At 49.5% G+C, this 18,009-nt stretch overlaps 2 protein-coding genes across 11 annotated transcripts in view; one reads left to right on the plus strand and one right to left on the minus strand.

Annotated features, from left to right (window-relative positions):
• Positions 1-771: 771 nt before the first annotated feature.
• Positions 772-15,311, minus strand: MCFD2 (multiple coagulation factor deficiency 2, ER cargo receptor complex subunit). 5 transcript variants are annotated; one of them, XM_045580715.1, is made up of 5 exons: positions 15,185-15,306; positions 7,262-7,322; positions 4,613-4,773; positions 3,719-3,878; positions 772-2,243 (listed from the first exon to the last, which is right to left on the minus strand). In XM_045580715.1, the coding sequence occupies exons 3-5, from the start codon at positions 4,759-4,761 to the stop codon at positions 2,112-2,114; spliced, it is 441 nt and encodes a 146-aa protein (XP_045436671.1). In that variant the 5' UTR covers positions 4,762-4,773; positions 7,262-7,322; positions 15,185-15,306; the 3' UTR covers positions 772-2,111. The 5 variants fall into 5 exon arrangements, with proteins under 5 accessions (XP_045436671.1, XP_036291128.1, XP_045436670.1 ...); XM_036435235.2 differs by lacking the exons at positions 7,262-7,322; positions 15,185-15,306 and adding exons at positions 14,179-14,283; positions 14,359-14,669; XM_045580714.1 differs by lacking the exon at positions 15,185-15,306 and adding an exon at positions 10,628-10,755.
• Positions 14,801-18,009, plus strand: part of TTC7A (tetratricopeptide repeat domain 7A) — a 105,791-nt gene continuing 102,582 nt past the window's right edge. For 3 of the 6 annotated variants that reach the window (XM_045580712.1, XM_045580711.1, XM_045580713.1), the window contains exon 1: positions 14,825-15,338. In XM_045580712.1, coding sequence (XP_045436668.1) covers positions 15,155-15,338 — 184 coding nt within the window. In that variant the 5' untranslated portion in view covers positions 14,825-15,154. Of the gene's footprint in view, positions 15,339-18,009 lie in introns of all 6 variants that reach the window. The other 3 variants (XM_045580710.1, XM_036435234.2, XM_036435230.2) reach the window with 2 other exon arrangements.

Here is an 18,009-nt window from a genome sequence, read left to right on the forward strand (position 1 = left end):
TTTTTGGGGAAAGACTAATCATGCTGTGTCCCCTCGCCCACAAGGGAGACTTTCTGTAAGGCAGACTAACAGGACCACAAAGGCCAGCGGGGAATCATTACCCATGGCAGCCAGCTATGCAGGGGGAAAGTGTGCATCCTGTTTTAACGGGATGACTCTACCTTCTAAGGATCTGCTTCTCTTCCTCCCAGCGGCCTCCCAGCCCCCTTCCTAGCTGCCAACAGTATGAGGTTCCTCCAACCATAAGCCCCTCACCAGATCCGTCCAGAGGGGCAGCTCTGGATGAAGAAGGGCCAGTGCAAGATCCAAGGATCCTGGAGGGTAAAAGGCAATGGCAACTTCTTTCCTTGCTTTTCAACTGGCAGAACAAAATGTTATTTCCAAAAAGCCAGGGGGGGAGACTGTACTTTTTGCTTGGGCATGGGAGGCTTGCAATAAAGCTATCTAATTAGATTTTCCAGCAAAGAGAGAATAGTCACCAGACTCAGGGAGAAAACACTGTGTTTTCCTAAGCCAGAAAATGTTGTCATAATCTGAACTCAGCCAGGAAAAAAGGTCCAAAAAGTGATTTCATTCAGAAGAAGGAAAAAAAAAATCTAAAAGAGGAAAGTGACTGAATACTGGGAATTGACCCCTGCAAAAGCAATGGCAGAGGCAGGGAGGGTCACAGGGCCTGCACTAGAGCAGGCATATGTAAACATCTGCACCAGATAAACAAAGCCTTCAGGTGATGGGAGAAGAAGCCTATTAAACAAAATCAATGGCCTTTCATTTTGTTTCATCAGTTTTATTGGTCATATATCCAGAATTCATTATATAAATCTTTCAAAATAACTAGGTTTTACAAGAATAGTTTATAATTCAGCTCTGATTGCACAAATACGTGACACAGGAAACCATTTTTACAAATACATGTTTTCTTATAAGAATACTTCAATAAAGAAAATAAGTCTCTATAGATCTTACAGTAAATTTTATGCAGTTTTCCCCCATTCAATCATCATTTTATGATTTTTCTGTCACAGTATGTCCATCACATCCAATAAACCAAATCACAATTTGCTGCTGCTTCTCACTTTCAGCTATCACTGAGAATCACACTGTTGAGAGTTTTTAGGCTTTTCTTTCCAATCTTACCTGACCTGAAAGAATTCACATATTTAGGCTAGAAGGAGTCATTTAAACAACACTCTTTCTAAATACAACTTGTATCAGGTTAATTACTGTGCCTGGTGAATCATCTTTTCACTTGCACTTTGCTACGGCAGCTAGTAGTTTTACCCCCGCTGTATCAAGCAGAAGGGAAAATCCTTGCATGCCTACGTTTCTAAACTGCAAAAGTGAAACTCTAGAAACAAGAGTTAAATACAAATATTAAGAAAGCTAAAACATGTGCTATTGATTAGAGAACAGTTTTAAATTCAAGGTCTCTCCCAGGTTGAAGAAGACATGAAAGAACTAAAAGTATAAGGATATGGCAGTAGTTTCATAATATATTGAAAAACTGAAAAAGGTTCATCTCTTAGGTCAGTGGTGTATCATATCCAAGTGCCAGAAGATACAGACTTTGGATAGCTGAACTCAATATCTGACATTCACGTGAGGGTGAAGCCTTGGAATAGCTTAATCAATACTCACTTGCCCAAAGCAAGTAATCATTTAAGCCAAGGAACTTTACAGAATACTGACCACGTTTTCCCGAAGAGACAGAGCCCACAAGGGGGCACATTTGGCACTGATCTCATTCCTTCACTGTTACTGAAAAGTGCGTCCGCCTGGCAAAGCTCGTCTACTCTTCAGGTAGCGTGAATGAAAACCAAGAGAAGAGCAGTATTCTACAGTCCTGGTCCTGAGTCCTCAGCTCCAATTTTCCAATCCTCTTACAAAGACTCTTCAATCGAGCCCTTGTCCAACAGGAGATTTAACAGTACTTGGGGACAACATGTCCAATTTCTCTTGGCTTCTCTTTCTCACACCAGTGTCACACTTGCTACAGGTTTTTACCAAAATACTTCAGCAGTAATTGGAAGTGAATTATTCTGCATTACTGAATGTGTTCAATCACATTATAATGGGTCACATTTGCATAATAACTAGGAGATGGTCAATGTCTACTGTAGTGATTTTGCAAATTCAGCATAGTCGATGTATCCATCGTTGTTCTTGTCATCGTCTCTTAAAACACCATCTATTAAGTTAATCAGTTCCTCTTCGCTCATTGGTGGTTCCTGTTCATTCCCGCCCTACAAAAGTTAAATGAGACAATGAGTTGGCACATTTTACTGGAAGTGCTTAGCCAATTTCCAAAATGTTCATGCTCATAGGTGCCTAAGAACTCCTTCAATGTGGCTACTTTCTAGGAATCCACAAACCATATATCAGATATAGTCAATTCACAATAATCTAATTTAGAAATTATATTTGCCAGTTAGATATAATCAAAGTAGGCACTTGCTTATTTATTTTAAAAATTACTTCTCATCCTTTTCTTATTAAAAAAAGGCACCCATGTTCACTGTAGAAAGCTAGATATGTTTATACAGAATTATGTGTTCAGCAGGGAGTGGGGGTGGGCTACAGGAGTTCAATGGGGGGAGAGGGGGCATATGTAATACTTTCAACAACAATTTTTTTTTTTTTTTTTTTTTTTTTTAAGAATGATGTGTTTCACAGATTCCAGGGCCCACAAACCCATCCTAGAGAAAAGCTTACATACAGCTCAGGCCCTCCTGAGGACCAGCTCTGGGTATCATTTGCCCTGGTACAGTAAGAAACTGTCCACCTGGACTAGACCTTTGAGTGAGAACAAGAGGGAGAAGGCCTGCCGACCAGAGCAAACCGTGCTCCACAGGCTCACTGCGTCAAGAACTAAGCTATCACTGGTTCACATCCTGTGACGAATCTTCCTTTGGCACCTCTCCCATATCTACCTTTCCTCTCCCATGGCCACCACCACCCTCGCCTGCCAGGCCTCTGAACCCATTCTTCTTGCTCATACCAGACTCCCCTCATGCCTATCAGTCAGCCTCCCACAGCAAAGGATGTTCCCAAAACACTGCTCTAGTCACACCGTCTTCAGTATGGAGCTATTAGCTCTCCCCTCGGCCTTCAGTCAACCCAAACCTGCTCTCCTGCTCACCAACATTGCCTCCCCTCCTCTCGTTGCACTGCAGTGTGCAGAGCAGAACAGGCATTAGGTCTGAAGACAAAAGAGCTCGATTTCAGTTTCCTCCCCTCTAAAATCATGTAATAAGAATGCCTGCCTCTGCTTCTCCAAGGCTGTTGCCAAGGTCGGGTGAGATCTCTAACCTACTTAAAACTGCTTTGCAAACTGCTTTGTTCGCAGCACTGTACAGACCCTCCATTATTGCTGAGCCCCTCAGTCCTTTGGTTCCCCATTCTTCTCAAGTAACATGACGTCCTCCCTGCTCTGAATTTTGAACATGGTTTGCCTTTTGGGTGCAGGTTTTCAAACACTGGTATGCAGCAGAAATGCCTGTAGCTCTTACTTAAGACACAAGGCTCTGGGGCTTCAGCTGTAGCAGGCCACCCTCTGCAAGAAGGACCACTAACTAGGAAGGGACAGAACAGAGTGGCAAGCAGAAAGAAGAAAAGGAACAATACTATTGCACTGGGCAGCACGGGTCAAGGTGGGGGACGGAAATACCGAAGGGAGGCCTCACCGCGAGGCTGCCCCGGGCACCACTGCCTGACCTACCTCCTTATGGACATGAGTGATGGCTGTGGAGAGTTCTAGGCCGTCAAGCAAATTATTGCCGTCATAATCGTGCATTTTGAAATAATGGAGCTGCAGTTCTTGTGGAGACATCTCCGCCTCGGGTTTGTTGATGACACCTTCTAGATGTTCCATGATATGCCTAGAAACCAACAGTTAGACTCAGACCACTTGGCAAGGACAGTGGGATCAGGCCGAAACCTTAAGGGCTCTTAAAAGTTCAAATTTTGAAACTCATCCATTCAAAAACAGGGGCAGACCACACTCAAGGATGGCAGGTATAGGCAAGGCCGTGAAGGGAGCAGGAATAAAATGAAACCTGCATCTATTTTGCTGGCAAGAGAATGAGTGATTTTTCCCTCTTTATTACTAGAATGTTGTTATTACAGTTTTCAAGGCTATCAAGTTTTTTTTTCTTCTTTTTAAAGCAATTCAAGGATAACAGAGTGTAAGGTGTAAGGGTAACTGGCCCAAGACAAAAGTTGCAACAAATGATTCAATGTTTGTGCCAATAAAAAAAAGAAAATGGTCTTATCGCAGTCAAGAAACCTTAGCTCTATTCTGGATTCCACCACCGCTACTGCATGCGTGCATGTGTGTGCGCATGTGTGTGTGTGCGCGTGCGTGTGTGCATGCATCTATCTGTGGTGAGAGACAGAATGACTTCAGGCAAGTCATTTATCCCATTTGGGCCTCCAGATCCTCCACTGGTGATATGATGATGAAAAAAGGAATACCTGACTTACAGGTGGATATAAGAAATCCATATCATCCTTGAAAAATGTAAGCAGAAGGAAAAGAGGACTGAGTGTGCCATGGCAGCTGGCTGCAGCTGCAGAGGGAGACCCCTGGCCACGGTGCTGGCTGAATACGTACTCTTGGTCGTGCACCGTGTGCTTATCCAGCCCCATGCTGCCGGGATGCGAAGAACCGGCCCCATGCTGCTCGGCCCTGGTACCTGAGGCACAAAAGGCCCAGAGCAGGCCGCACAGGAAGGGGGCTCTGAGCAGCTGCAGAGATCTCATGGTCGCTGGCACCTGGGAGGTGGGGAACACAGAAGATGAACGTGAGAACACCAGAACTGAAGTTTTTTCAAGACTCAAAACAGTGTGCTCCTGAGAAACCTGAGAAAGGAGCAAAGTTGGGGAAGAGAGTATGTTAAACAGACTCCAAGGCCAGCTCTGCCACTAGTCCACTAGACTCTAGGTCCCCATCACTCAAATGGACAGGTCTATGCCACTTCCTGAAGCACCTCCAGAAGGCCAAACAACTCACTGAGAGCGTCAATGGGTTTGAGAATCATTCCTGCCTACAAGAAGCTCACAGTCCGGTGAGAGCAATACTTCCTACTGCGAGGGCTCATGAAGGCAGAAAGTGAGGTGTCCTGAGAACAGATAAACCCTCTGAGAGTTCACAGAAAGTTTCCTCTGGGTGAGGGACATTCGGAGTGCTGACAGGCCTGGGGACTCCAGCTGGGCCTGGATGGACCTGCAGGGACTAAAGGACTAAGTGAACGGTGTGAGTCGAGTGGCAGGTGCAGCGAAATGGGAAAGAAACTCCAAGTGGTTTAGTTGGTCTGGAGCCCAGATAATGTGAAGTAGGAACAACGGGCTGCCAAGGTTGACCAGGCAGTACTGAACCTACTTGGCAGGGTCGGCCAATGAGACTGAAGTTCCTGGGGGTTCCTGAGGGGGAGATGAGATCGGAGCTTGTTTTCAGAATGGCAGCACAGCTGGGAAGGTATTTAGTGGAGCAAAGGTAGTTGAAGGAAGCGATGAGGTGGGTCAGGTCAAGGCCAGCACAGAGAAGAAGACATTACCCCGTGCCTCGTCCACTTTCAGGGCTGTGATAGAGGCAAGTAGTTTAACCTCATCAAAGAGCTTTGGAAAAGGCAGGGTACACAGAAATTAGGATTCTATCAAGTACTCCCGTTGGGTAGACCTGAGATTGTGGTCAACAAAAGGAAGACAGTCAGCTACAGAGCAAGCTCCCCGAGGTCAGGAGTGCTTTGTTCCCATCAACATTCCCCACCCAGGCTCAGGCAGGGCTTTACTGACTGTTAAACTGGTCCTTCCTGGGGCTTATGGACTGACCTCCAACAGGAAAGGGAAGGACAAGCCAGGAGACCTGCACACCAATACAAAGAAAGCCCCGACTAACACATCCACTTCCTAAAAGGCAGTGCAGATTCTGCTGGATAACAAGGGCCCAAACTTATAGCAGTAAAGATAAAGCACAGCTACCGGTCATACCCTTCCGCATGTTGCACACGGAGCACAGCTCCGAAGCTCTGCCATCTCTGCTCCCTGTACCTGGGCTGGGAAGTAGACGTGTTGCAGCCCCCTCACCCATCCTAAAAGGAAGGACCCTGGAAAATGCCACTCCTATCACATTGAGGAAAAATTTCCAAACCTACATCGCAAAGCAGTATAGGGGACAACAGTCACTGGGATGTATCATTTAAGGGTGAAAAAGCAGCATCTAGTCTTATTACTAAGGAGGGATATCATAATGCAATATGTCAATAATTGGAAAAGATGTTCAATATATATCAAACAAAAAATAGGCTGCAAAAGTCTGTAAAGAAAAACTCACTTTTGGCTGGGACCGGTTTGGCTCAGTGGATAGAGCACATGTGTCAAACACAAGGCCCACGGGCCAAATCCGTTCCGCCAGGCCTTGCAATGTGGCCCGCACCGCGCTGTCATCACTGCACTCTGCTGCATTTCCATCACAATGACAGTTTATGACTGTTCAGTAAACCATTCGGCCCGCAATTTAGGCTGGATTTTAGATTTTGGCCCCTTCTCTGATTGAGTTCGACACCCCTAGGATAGAGCGTCAGTCTGCAGACTGAAAGGTCCCGGGTTCGATTCTGGTCAAGGGCATGTACCTTGGTTGCGGGCACATCCCCAGTGGGGGGTGTGCAAGAGGCAGCTAGTCGATGTTTCTCTCTCATCGACGTTTCTAACTCTCTGTCCTCTCAATTCCTCTCTGTGTAAAATCAATAAAATATATATATTTTTTTTTTAAAAAGAAAAACTCATTTTTGTAAAAAAAAAAAAAAGAATTGTATGTAGCCCAGCTGGTGTTGCTCAGAGGTTGAGTGTCAATCTATGAACCAGGAGGTCACAGTCCGATCCCCTGTCAGGGCATATGCCCAGACTGCGGGCTGGATCTCCCATAGGGGCTGAGCAGGTGACAGCCAGTTGATAGTTCTCTCTAATCATTGATGTTCCTATCTCTCTCTCCTCTTCCTCTCTGAAATCTATATATCTATATCTATATATATATATATATATATATATATATATATATCAATATATATATATATATATATATATATTGATTTAAATGTTTGTATATTTAAATGTGTGTATATTTCACACACAGAACAACTAAAAATCAAGATTATCTTCTGAGTCATGAGATTAGTAGTGATTTTTATTTTATTTTTGTATTGCTTCTAAAATTTCTACTGTAAACGTGCTTTTTATTTACAAATCTGTATTTAATGTAACTCATCCCATAATTTTGTTCCAATGTTATATGGCTGGAATGAAAAAGGGGCTTCCAGTTCTCATTTCTGGAAAATAACTCAGAAACAGAAACCACCTTTCCAATTTTACCAAATGAAAGTGTCCAGACCCCGGTAAGGCCGCTGTCACTGTAGCCGGTACAGAAAACAAGGTTTCGAGTTGCTCGGCAGTGACTGCTCAGGCCGGAACAGGGCAGAACAGTGTGTCAGAGTTCTGGGCGGCAGGGATCAGAGTGGGAGGCCTTTCAGACTCCCACACCTTCACGGCCTTTCTCCAGCAAGCCTTCTTCCGTTTCAGGCCTGGCTTAGTGCTCTTCCCACATGCTCCTGAGCGCATCCCTTCAGGCAGCAGCTCTGAGCGTGGTCTTGAATGTTGTCCAATTACTGCCGGTGCCCTTTGCTGGACTGGGCTTTGTGAGGGTGGGGCCTGCATCTACATTCCTAGCAACAAGCACAGTCCAGTGACAGCCCTCAGCCTGTGTGCCATGGTGGTCCCTGGGCAGGAGGGCGGGGGGGAGAGGGTGTCCCTTACTTTACCAACATGCTGCCAAGTTTTGATGTCAATGTAACTGAACATAAAACTACTTTGTTTTTTAAGATATCTATCAGATAGTTGCACGAAATGAACACTAAACCCATGGCACCATTTCCTACAACTATGTGGTTGGAAACTCAGCATATCAAATTGGGGGAGGGGAGGGTTCTATTCAAAGAACACCAAAGTGATCAGTAGTGTAATAACTATGGGTCCAAATGATCCCCTTCTTCAAGGGAGGCAGAATAGCGGCCAAGAACCATGAATGCTGAGCACGACCCATCGTGGTTTGCAGTTGCAGGTTTCTAACTACGAGCATACTTCGCTCTGTTGCTGAGCTACCTAAGCCAGGGCTTTTGCATAACTTTCACATGCAGAGGGAAACCAAAAACTTCACGTGACTCACTTTATTGCGAAATTCGCTTCATTGTGGTGGCCAGTAACCAAACCTGTAAATCTCCAAGATAGCCTGTCTTAGATCACAACAAAAGCCAAATCTATGAACACAAAGGAGAAACTCCCTCCAAGTGCTGCAATGACAGCAGGGAATCTGACTGCCACCTAACACCTTAAACTGCCACACTCGAAAAGAAGCATAAGCAACTCCCTTCCGCCTCATGAACAAGTTGCATCATCCACACTCCAACCACTTAGTCCAAGGCCATGAGCAAACAGCCGGACAGACAAACCCCAGGTGCTCCTGACCTCGCTGGACTTTTTTGAGAAAACGTAAAGGCCACGCTGGAGGAAAAAACCCAAAGGAGGAGAGATTTCTGAAAGAGATTTCAGAATACAACCCAGGCTTGGAGTCACCCTTCACAAGGAGAAGCCGCAGGCCTGGGAGCGCAGCACCTGACCGTCCGCAGTCATGAGATCCACAGTGCTGGGACTGTCAGAGTTCCCCTGGCTGCATCCTCTTCCGGTCCCAGAGAATCGCTCCCACTGGTCCCATCTGTCTGTCCTCCCTCTTCCTTCCAGGCCCAGTTCAAAATATCATCCCTGGATTCTTCCAGCCAAGATCAATTGTTCCCTCCTCTGACCTTGGGTCTGCAGCTTCTCACATGCATGGTGGCCTTAACATATGGTCACATATTGTTCTCCTTTTCTCCTCCTGTTCTGAGGGCTGGGAACCTGTCTTTTCTGCCTCTTCTATTCCCTATTGAATGATCACCAAGTGCTGAGCTGACCTGCAGATAGCAGACCTTCGCCTCTGAATCAGAGCAGTGGGTCAGGGCCTTAGGTATGTTGTTCCCTATCACGAAAGATCTGGCCTAGACTGGAAAAACAACTTCCCTTTGGAGCCTTCCTACCAGTGATTTGGCCTGGCCCACCCACCCCTCCCATTATGTAGTTTGGAGCCAGCCTTCCTGTTAACAGCTTTTCTCTCACACCAAAGGCCCTCAGTTAAGAATCCAAACTCAAAGCGGCCACACTCACTAACATCCAGACATCCTGTACCCAGAGTCGAAGCCAAAGAAAAACTCTGATCGGTACTTCCCCATTTGCAACATCCATGGGCCTGAACTGAAGAGAGAAAATAACCAAGTCCCTAGGCCAAACAAACCTCTACAGGGGTTGGGGGTTGAGAACAGATTCTGAAAGCGCAGGCATTTGATAACTGGATCTATTGATATTTATTCATTTTGGGGAGCTGTCATGCATGCTTCATTTATGTATTTAACTAACATACTCTTTACTAACAGCCTGGTGCTAAGGACAGGACTATGACTGAGACAAACTTCACTCGCAGACTACAACCTGTGGCCCAGGAAGACCCACAACCCATAACCTGGAATAATTCATTAGGGACGAGGAGGGTTTTTTTCCAACCAAAGGATAGCACCTGGAAGGAACATGATGTAGCGACATCTGGGCCCAGAAGGAACTTGGTCTAACCCAGGAACCCAACAGACCAATATGGTTGGAGACTCGGTATAGCAGAGACCGATGAGTTAAGAGTAAAAAGAGGACAGGCTAAGCAGGGGCTTGCAAAACCTGTGGGATAGCGTGGAAGAGCAATGAGAAGCTACGAAAAGGTCGGAAAGGGAATGGTGTGGTGATCAGATGTGTGTTTTAAGACTATCACTCCGGCTTCCCGGTACAGAACAAGCTCCAGAGGACCCACAAAGACATGCAGGGGACCAGTCAGGAGCCTCCTGAGGTGTATTATTCCAGGGCAGAGATGACGGCGGCCTGAGCCAGCTGGAGCAGAGAGACTGGGAGTGGGTACGTGGACGTATCCAAGAGAGACCTGATGGATCCGATATGGGTGGTAAGGAGCACAGGGGGTGAGAACGACGCCCAAACTGTGGCTTGGGCACTGGGTGGGTGGCAGTGCCCATGCCCACATAGGGGACCCAAGAGGAAATCTCCTTCCCTCGCCTTCCCACTCCGGGGCATAGCTAAGCCAAGCTCTCCCTGCCAGACAGGACCTGCTTATTCTCTCTTCCAGGAGGAGATGGGAGGAGGGTGGGGGGGTGAAAATCGGAGGAGAGAGGGTGCCAGCGGAGACCGGCTCCGGCAGGGCCCATCTGGCTTCACAATCCCCAGCAGCTTGTCCCGGGAGAGAGAGATGCTCTGCTTCTAAGCCGGCTAATCTTCCCGAGGCGGCTCGGGGGCTGAGACCCTCCCCACGTAGGGCCTCCAGCCTCTCAACCTGAGCCCGACGCCCCAGGACCACGGAGGGGTGCCGGAACCCAGCCCCGCTGAGGACCCCTGGGCGCCGCCCCACGGACCTCCTCCTCTCCCCATCCCCCAGGGTGGGGACACGGGCCTCACAAGCCGCAGCCACACCTGGGCTGCTCCCGGGTTCACTCACCCTCGCGACCCGCGGCGGCTGCCCAACTTCCCCAGACACGCAGCGACCCCGCGTGAGCCTCGCCAGCCCCCGTCCTCAGCGCCGTTCCCCGGCCCCGCCCCCCGGCCTGCCATGCGCAGGCGCGGCCCCCTTCTGCCCCGCCCATTGGCTCCGCGAGGCCCCGCCCCCGCCCGCCGCCCGGCTGGGTGTTCAGCTCAGGAGATTCCACGTGTAACGGGCCCGAGGGTCTGGCGGACGCCGTTCTTCCTGCTTCCCGAAGGCGACACTCGGCTGCAGCCCGGTCTAGTTGACCTGAACACCCAGGGGCCCGGAAGGTTGCTAGGCGGGCCTGGAAGGTTTCTAGGAAACCCCGAGGATAGACCGCGTGGGACGTACAGGGACTAAACAGTTGGAGCGGTCGCCTAGGCTAGAGCTTCCAGCTCCGCCTCCACTTCCACTTCCACTTGCAAATTGGGGAGATAATAGGAAATCCTAAATCCTTAACTAATGGAAGGGCTGGAAGACGCTGGAGTTGGCCTGTGTTTCCAAGATGGCCCTGCTTCCATCCTCCGCTTTCTCAATGCCACAAAGCCATGTTCTGCAACACCTACTCACAGAGGAGACCCCCAAGACTATGGTGGCCCAGTTCAAATACCACCTCACCTGTGCAGTTCGTGGAAGTCTCAATAGAAGGCAAGCATTAATGAAAATAAAAAATAAAAACATTAATAAAAATAAAAGAATAAAAACAATAAAAATAAAAAATAAAACCAGACTTCAATTCCGGTCAAGGCATTTGGTTTTAGCAGGTCAGTGCCTTGAAAGTTAGCCATGGCAACTGCCTTAAATAGTCACTTATTCCTGAGTCTCTGGATCCACTCCGTTCATCAGTTTATTTTATTAAGATTCCACATATGCCAGAAATTGAAGGCATTTTTATACACCAATAATGAATTATCAGAAAGAGAAACTAGCCTTAGCCAGTTTGGCTCAGTGGATTGAGCGTCTGCCTGTGGACTGAAGGGTCCCAGGTTTGATTCCGGTCAAGAACACATGCCCAGGTTGTGGACTCGATCCTCAGGAGGGGGCATGCAGGAGGCAGCCAATCAATGATTCTCCCTCATCATTGATGTTTCTATCTCCCTCACTCTCCCTTCTCAGAAATAAAAAAAAATATAGCCGAAACCAGTTTGGCTCAGTGGATAGAGCATCAGCCTGCGGACTGAAGGGTCCTGGGTTCGATTCCAGTCAAGGGCATGTACCTTGGTTGTGGGCATAATCCCAGAAGGGAGTGTGCAAGAGACAGCTGATGGATGATTCTCTCTCATCGATGTTTCTAGCTCTCTGTCCCTCTTTCTTCCTCTCTGTAAAAAATCAAATATATTTTTAAAATATATTTAAAAAAAGAAAAACTAAAAAAACAATTCCATTTACTATTGCAACAACCAAAAAAAAATATATTTAGGAATAAGCTAACCAAAGAGATAAAACTTACTGTTAACTTTTTTCCTTACCAAAGCAAATAAAGATTTATTTTTTTTTAAGACCAATAGCTTACTATAGCCTCTCTTATGATTCAGTGGCAAGCCCCTCCCCACCTTGTCTGGGGCAGCAGGTTACACTAGTAGCATTTCCCATTGTCTTGTCTTCGGCTCCCCTTTAAACCAGATGGTCTCTGATGCTGTATCTTCTTTGTCCTGTGAAAACATTCCTCAGCAAGTGGATCTACCTCCTATAAACTTCATTACTTCCTCTGAGCTCAGTTTCACCTGATCAGCAAGCAAGTTATCTTGGTAGTATTTTCAAGGTAGCAAGCAATCTTTATCAGAATTTGTCCTAAATTCTCACCTAAGAGATTTCAGATTAAAAAATAAAAACAACCACCACCCTTTCTATATGCCTTTGATTTTGGCCAATGTTGCCAATTAGTCATGGTTGTTCTTTGCTGTGCACCTTGTCTCTTACTGCCCTCCCCCCCAAAACAAACAAACAAACAAAAAAAACAACACTGGTCATTGCTCTTTATCTCTGCTAAAGAGAATGAAGGCTCTTCACAGTATTGAGGAGCAATGCATAATAAGCTTTTTGTTTTTGTTTTTTTAATATATTTTATTGATTTTTTTAAGAGAGGAAGGAAAAGGGATAGAGAGCTAGAAACATTGATGAGACAGAAATGTTGATCAGCTGCCTCCTGCACATCCCCCACTGGGGATGTGCCCGCAACCAATGTATGTGCCCTTGTCTGGAATCGAACCTGGGACCTTTCAGACCGCAGGCTGATGCTCTATCCACAGGTTTCGGCTAGGCTTTTTGTTTTTGTATTAATATTATAAAAATGTATTTGTAGCCAAACGAAGGATGCACCTAGAAGCAAGATCTCAATAGACTGAGATAAATTCTTCTCATCATAAGTTCAGATCATGCCAAGTGCAAGGACTGTTCCTCCCCACCTTGGCGCATGCCCACACAAACATTGGAACACCTGTCAAACAAGCACCTATTCCCCTTCAGCCAGTTCCCTGGAGTGCTGTAACCTGGGGGCAGGGTTGGCAAAGGACCGCAGCAAAGAGGGAGGAGAGGAAGGAGGGTTCCCTTTCCATAAAGATTGCCTCCCGCTTAACAACCCTGCTTCTCTTTGTCTGCCCCAGGGCTGACTCTGGGGAATGCCAGATCTGGGGTAAATCACAGAGTGTACTCGGGCCACCTCCCCGGAAGGACATGCTCATATCATTCTCCTAGCAGAATCCGGTTCTGGTCACTAACAAGGGCAGCCAAGGGTAACTAACCAAAAGCCAACCAGAGGAGCTGACAGCAGTAGGCAAGGAGGAGTGGATGTAAATGGAGTAAATTCTAACTGCCGGCGCAGTCCCAATGTTTCTTCACTTTTCTCTCGGATTCTAGGGGATCAGGACAGACTCCAGGTACTCAGCACAACCTCCAAGTTCAGGAAACTGCCTGCCGAGCAAGGAATGGAGCTACATTTGGAACCTGGAGAGAAGGGGATCTAGGGAGATGGGGTAGGGGGCAGGAAGACTGCCTTCAACTGATAACCCCAGCGCCAAGCGCCCAGTGGGATAAGCACCAGGAGCTGGGGTCCTCTTGACAAAAGCCTCCCCACGTTGACAGCTGTGCAGAAGCAGTGGCTCCTAACATGGAGACGCCATGCTCACTCTCAAGGTCACGTGTCGGGCAGTGGGACAGACCTACGTGAGGGGTCTTAGGAATCTATTCTTAAAAGCTTGCCTGGCCTCCCCTGTTTTCTGGAATCTTTACTTAAATACAAGGAGGGGTTTTTTTGGTTTGTTTGGTTGCTTGCTTTTTTGTTTTGGTCTTACCATGATTTTCCGCATGTTTGGCCTCAATCTCTACACAAGACTAAACCGAAGTCACCCCGCAGGTGGGGCCACCAGAACCGGTATCAGGCACAGGGTGTAGGTCTGCCCCTCCCTCCAGGCCACCGTGTCATCCTTTGAACTTCTTAGTGCCCCACAGAGCCAGGCAAGGCTTGCCAAGAGCTCAGGAAAGCTTTGATCACCGTCTTTAGACACCAGAACTAAGACATAAACAAATACCAACTTGGAGGAACAGCTTAAAACCTTTGAGAAATCCAGGGCAACTGGATTCTGCGGAGAACAGTCGGTTAGTGTAGGGGAGTCGAGTTGGAAAGAGGAACTCCGCTGTTTAAAAAAAAAAGGAAAGAAACAGTTCGTTAGAGTGGGGAGCCTCAAATCCGCCCGTTCTCTCCCGCGTACCCCAGGGGTGGCGAGCAGGGCCCGCGCGCTCCCCGCAGGGAGCCGGGCAGGACCCGGGCGGCGGAGACGGGGTTCCGGGGAGCCTCGCTCTCGGGGTGGGGGACCCCCCGGCCGGCCGGCCTCTCCTTGGATTTGTGACGTGTCGGGGGCCGCCGCGGTGACGGGAGCCATCACACAAAGCCGGAACGTCGGGGGTCCCCCAGGCCAAGAGCCCCGATGGGTTGGGAAGGGGGCGCGCAGCGGGGCGCCCCCGGGGCGCCGGCACTCCGCCCAGCATTAAAGTGAGCGCCGAGGCCGCCGCGCGCGCGGCGGGGGGCGGTTGGCGCTGGGGCGGCCGCGGGCGCGCCTCCTCGCGGGCCTGGCTGCGGTGGCCCCGCCGGCCCCCGGCGCGCCCGGCCCCCCGGAGCCGCGCCCCGCCCCCGCGGGGGTGGAGCGGAGGCCGGGGGCGGGCCCGCAGCTGGCGGCGCCCGGGCCCGGGGCGGGGGCTGTGGCAGCAGCTGCAGCAGCGGCGGCAGCAGCAGCGGCAGAGGCTGTTGCTGCTGCGGCGGAGGCTGCTTCTGGACGCGGCGCCCGGGCCGCGCAGCCGGAGCCCCAGCCCGGAGGCGTCGGGCGGTGCCATCAGTGCTGCTGCTGCTGCCCTCCCGCCGCCGCCTGGGCCCCCGCCACTGCCGGGGCCCCGGACGCCGCCGTCCGCGCCCTCGTCGACCCCGCCTGCGTGTGCTCCCCAGCCGGGACGCCGCCCCCGGCCGGGTCTCCACTTCTTGGCGGCGCCTCCCATGACAGCGCCCGCGCGAAGATGGCTGCGAAGGGCGCACACGGCTCCCACCTGAAGGTAGAGGGCGAGCTGGAGCGCTGCCGCGCCGAGGGCCTCTGGCACCGCGTGCCCCTGCTGGTCCGGCAGATGAAGGCGCTGGTCGTGCACGGCGGCGTAGGCAACCGGAGATCCCTCCCCAGCGCCTTGTTCACCTCCCAGGACACCGGTGAGCTGGAGCGAGGGAAGGGGCTGGCTCCCGAGCCGGAGCGCGCACGCCAAACGCGCCGCCTCCTCCAGGAAGTGCGCCCCGACTGCCCCGGGCGCCGTGGGTATTCCTCTTCCTGGAGCGCTGGTCTGAGGGGTGCCTGGGCAGGGAGATCGCCTTTCCTGCCCCAGGAGAGAACTCGTGCAGGTTGGGTGCTTGGGGAGGGAGGTGGGGAAGAGGAACGTCTTTTGCTCTCTGCCCTTTAGGATCATGTGGGCAACTTCCACCTATTGTGAAATGGTGGTACGGGCACGTGTCAGATGAGTTAGGGCTGGGCTGGACTCTTGCACCACCTTGAAACTCCCATCAGGTGAAGACTGACTGTGTGTCTCCCCGCGCCTTCCCTCTGCTTCCCCCAAGTCCAGTGGACAGTGAGCTCTGTCCACAACAACAGACCTACTTGGAGGCGTTGATGATCCACGGAGGCGGGTGGTGGAGTGTGGAAGAGGCCTGAGAAGCCTCAGTTTCCTCGTTTGTAGCTGGGCCTGGGGACCCCTCTGGCCCTGGCAGCTTTGGGCTTCAGCCGTAGGGGCTGGTTGGGCTGGGCTGGGCTCCTGGGTGGAAAGTACCCTGATGTGGCAGTGGGGGAAGCCCCGCCCCCCGGCTCCAACCTCAAATCCTGTCCCTGGTGCCCTCAGCTCAGCCTGCAGAGCGCTCTCTGAGCCCTGTCTTTGAGCACTTGAGAGCCCTGTGGAAAGAAGGAAGTAAACACAGTTATAAAGGGTGTTAAACACTGCCTGTGGAAGGCTCTGTGGAGGAGAAGGTATGATGATAATAGTAATAGGAATAGCTACCCCTTACCTAGCACTCACTGAGTGCCAGACACCGTCCTGAGCACTCTAACCAACTCATTCATTCCTCCCAACAACCCTAAGGAACAGGCGCTCTCCATTGCCCCACTTACAGATAAGGATATGGAGGCTCAGGGAAGTCACTTGATCATCCAGTGGATCAGCGGAGGTGGCATCAGGATTTAAACCCAGATTTCTCAGCACATCCTTTTAATCACGTGTATGCTTACCTCTCAAAGATGTGTAGCACCAAATCCCTGCCTGAAGAGCTAGCTAGCTACCAAAATGGACAGGGAGGCAGGGAGGCGATCAGAGGGCAATTGTGCATTAGATGGCGGGACTCAGGAAGTAGCAGAATTATGTACTGACCTCTGACAGTGGAAAGGACAGAATGTGTCTGTCCAATGAGGGGGGAGGATAGAAGGACTACTGAGGGGGGCTAGGTGGCAGGGACGGACAGTCAGGTTGAACCTTCGAGGTAGTTCTGAGTGTGGCCGTGGCCAGAGGTGGTACATATATGGGAGAAGCTGGTAAACCCCCTCTTTTTAGGGCAGAATAGATACATTACAGGTTCTCCATCCCCTGTGTGGGTGGTGTGGGGTAAGTCTGGTGAGGGTGGGAAGTGGAGAGTAACCCACACAGAAGGCACTGGGGTCTTCTCAGAGGTATGGGGATGTGAGTCAGGTTGGCACTGCGGAGAAACACACTGGGACCAAGACAGGAACCAGGCCTCGTTCAGTCCATACTGGGCTGTATTTCCTCAGCTATTCTTTAGAGGTCTTAAACGTTTATTCATTGGTGACCCAGAAAGAAAGAGTTCAGAGAGCCACACAAGTTAAGAAATTAGACCTAATGGATTCAACATCGTTAAACAGACGTTTTAACTGCAGGACTTATAAGGGCCTTTAATGTGCTCACCTGCATGTGATGTTAAAGCTGAAGTGAGAGTATAAATACCACATTTTTCTAACTTCCTTTACTATATTCAATGAAGCATTATTGGGAAACACTGGTATGACAGTTTATGAATGGTATGATATGGTATGGTATAAAGTGCTTTCTCTGCCCCCCCCCTCCCCTTTCTTGTTAGTCCTCACTGGAGGATATTTTTCCCATCAATTTTCAGACAGAGTGGAAGGGAGAGGGAGAGACAGAGAGAGAGAGAAACATCGATGTAAGAGAGTCACATCAATTGGTTGTCAGGGCCAGGGCCAGGGATCGTGCCTGCAACTGAGATAAGTACCCTTGACTGGAATCGAACCTGGGACCATTCAGACTATGGGCTGATGCGCTATCCAGTGAGCAAAACCAGCGAGGGCTCTATTTTTTTTCCCTCCAATTTTTGTAAACAACCCTGTGGGGGGAAGACAGAAATTATTTTCCCCATTACATTTTTGTCTTAAATATTTTATTTTAAAGAGAGAGAAACATCCATGATAAGATAGAATCTTTGATCAGCTGCCTCCTGCATGCCCCCTACCAGGGATCGAGCCCAAAATCCTGACTGGGAATTGAACATACTGATAGGCTGATGCTCAACCATTGAGCCACATAGCAAGACTATTGTCCCCATTTTAAACACATGGACACCAAGACTCAGAGAAGTCACATGACGTGTATATGGCAGAGCCTGTACCCAAGCCTGAACCCCTGCAGCCAATTCTACTAGTAACAGAGTGGGGCATATGAGGCCTGGCCTGGCTTCACTGGGGGAACTGACCAGCAAGCGAGAGACTGAAGGATGCTGGGAGGTCTCTCCTGTCAAGTTTGGGGTTTGGGTCAGCCAGTGATTTCTCCTCCACTGGTAAATCCAGATACACTATCCCAGAACGCACGCATGC

This window comes from Pipistrellus kuhlii, unplaced genomic scaffold (assembly GCF_014108245.1).
Source record: "Pipistrellus kuhlii isolate mPipKuh1 unplaced genomic scaffold, mPipKuh1.p scaffold_m20_p_13, whole genome shotgun sequence".
In the NCBI taxonomy this organism is placed as follows: Eukaryota; Metazoa; Chordata; class Mammalia; order Chiroptera; family Vespertilionidae; genus Pipistrellus; species Pipistrellus kuhlii.

Excerpts from the sequence above, each read along its gene's own strand:
- MCFD2 (XM_036435235.2), bottom strand. The coding sequence starts at position 14,529 with ATGGCTCCCGTCACCGCGGCGGCCCCCGACACGTCACAAATCCAAGGA. Across the intron at positions 14,284-14,358 it reads CCCTGCTCGCCACCCCTGGG|CGGAGTTCCTCTTTCCAACT; the intron begins GTACGCGGGAGA and ends TTTTTTAAACAG. Across the intron at positions 4,774-14,178 it reads TAAGCTGTTCCTCCAAGTTG|GTGCCAGCGACCATGAGATC; the intron begins GTATTTGTTTAT and ends CCCACCTCCCAG.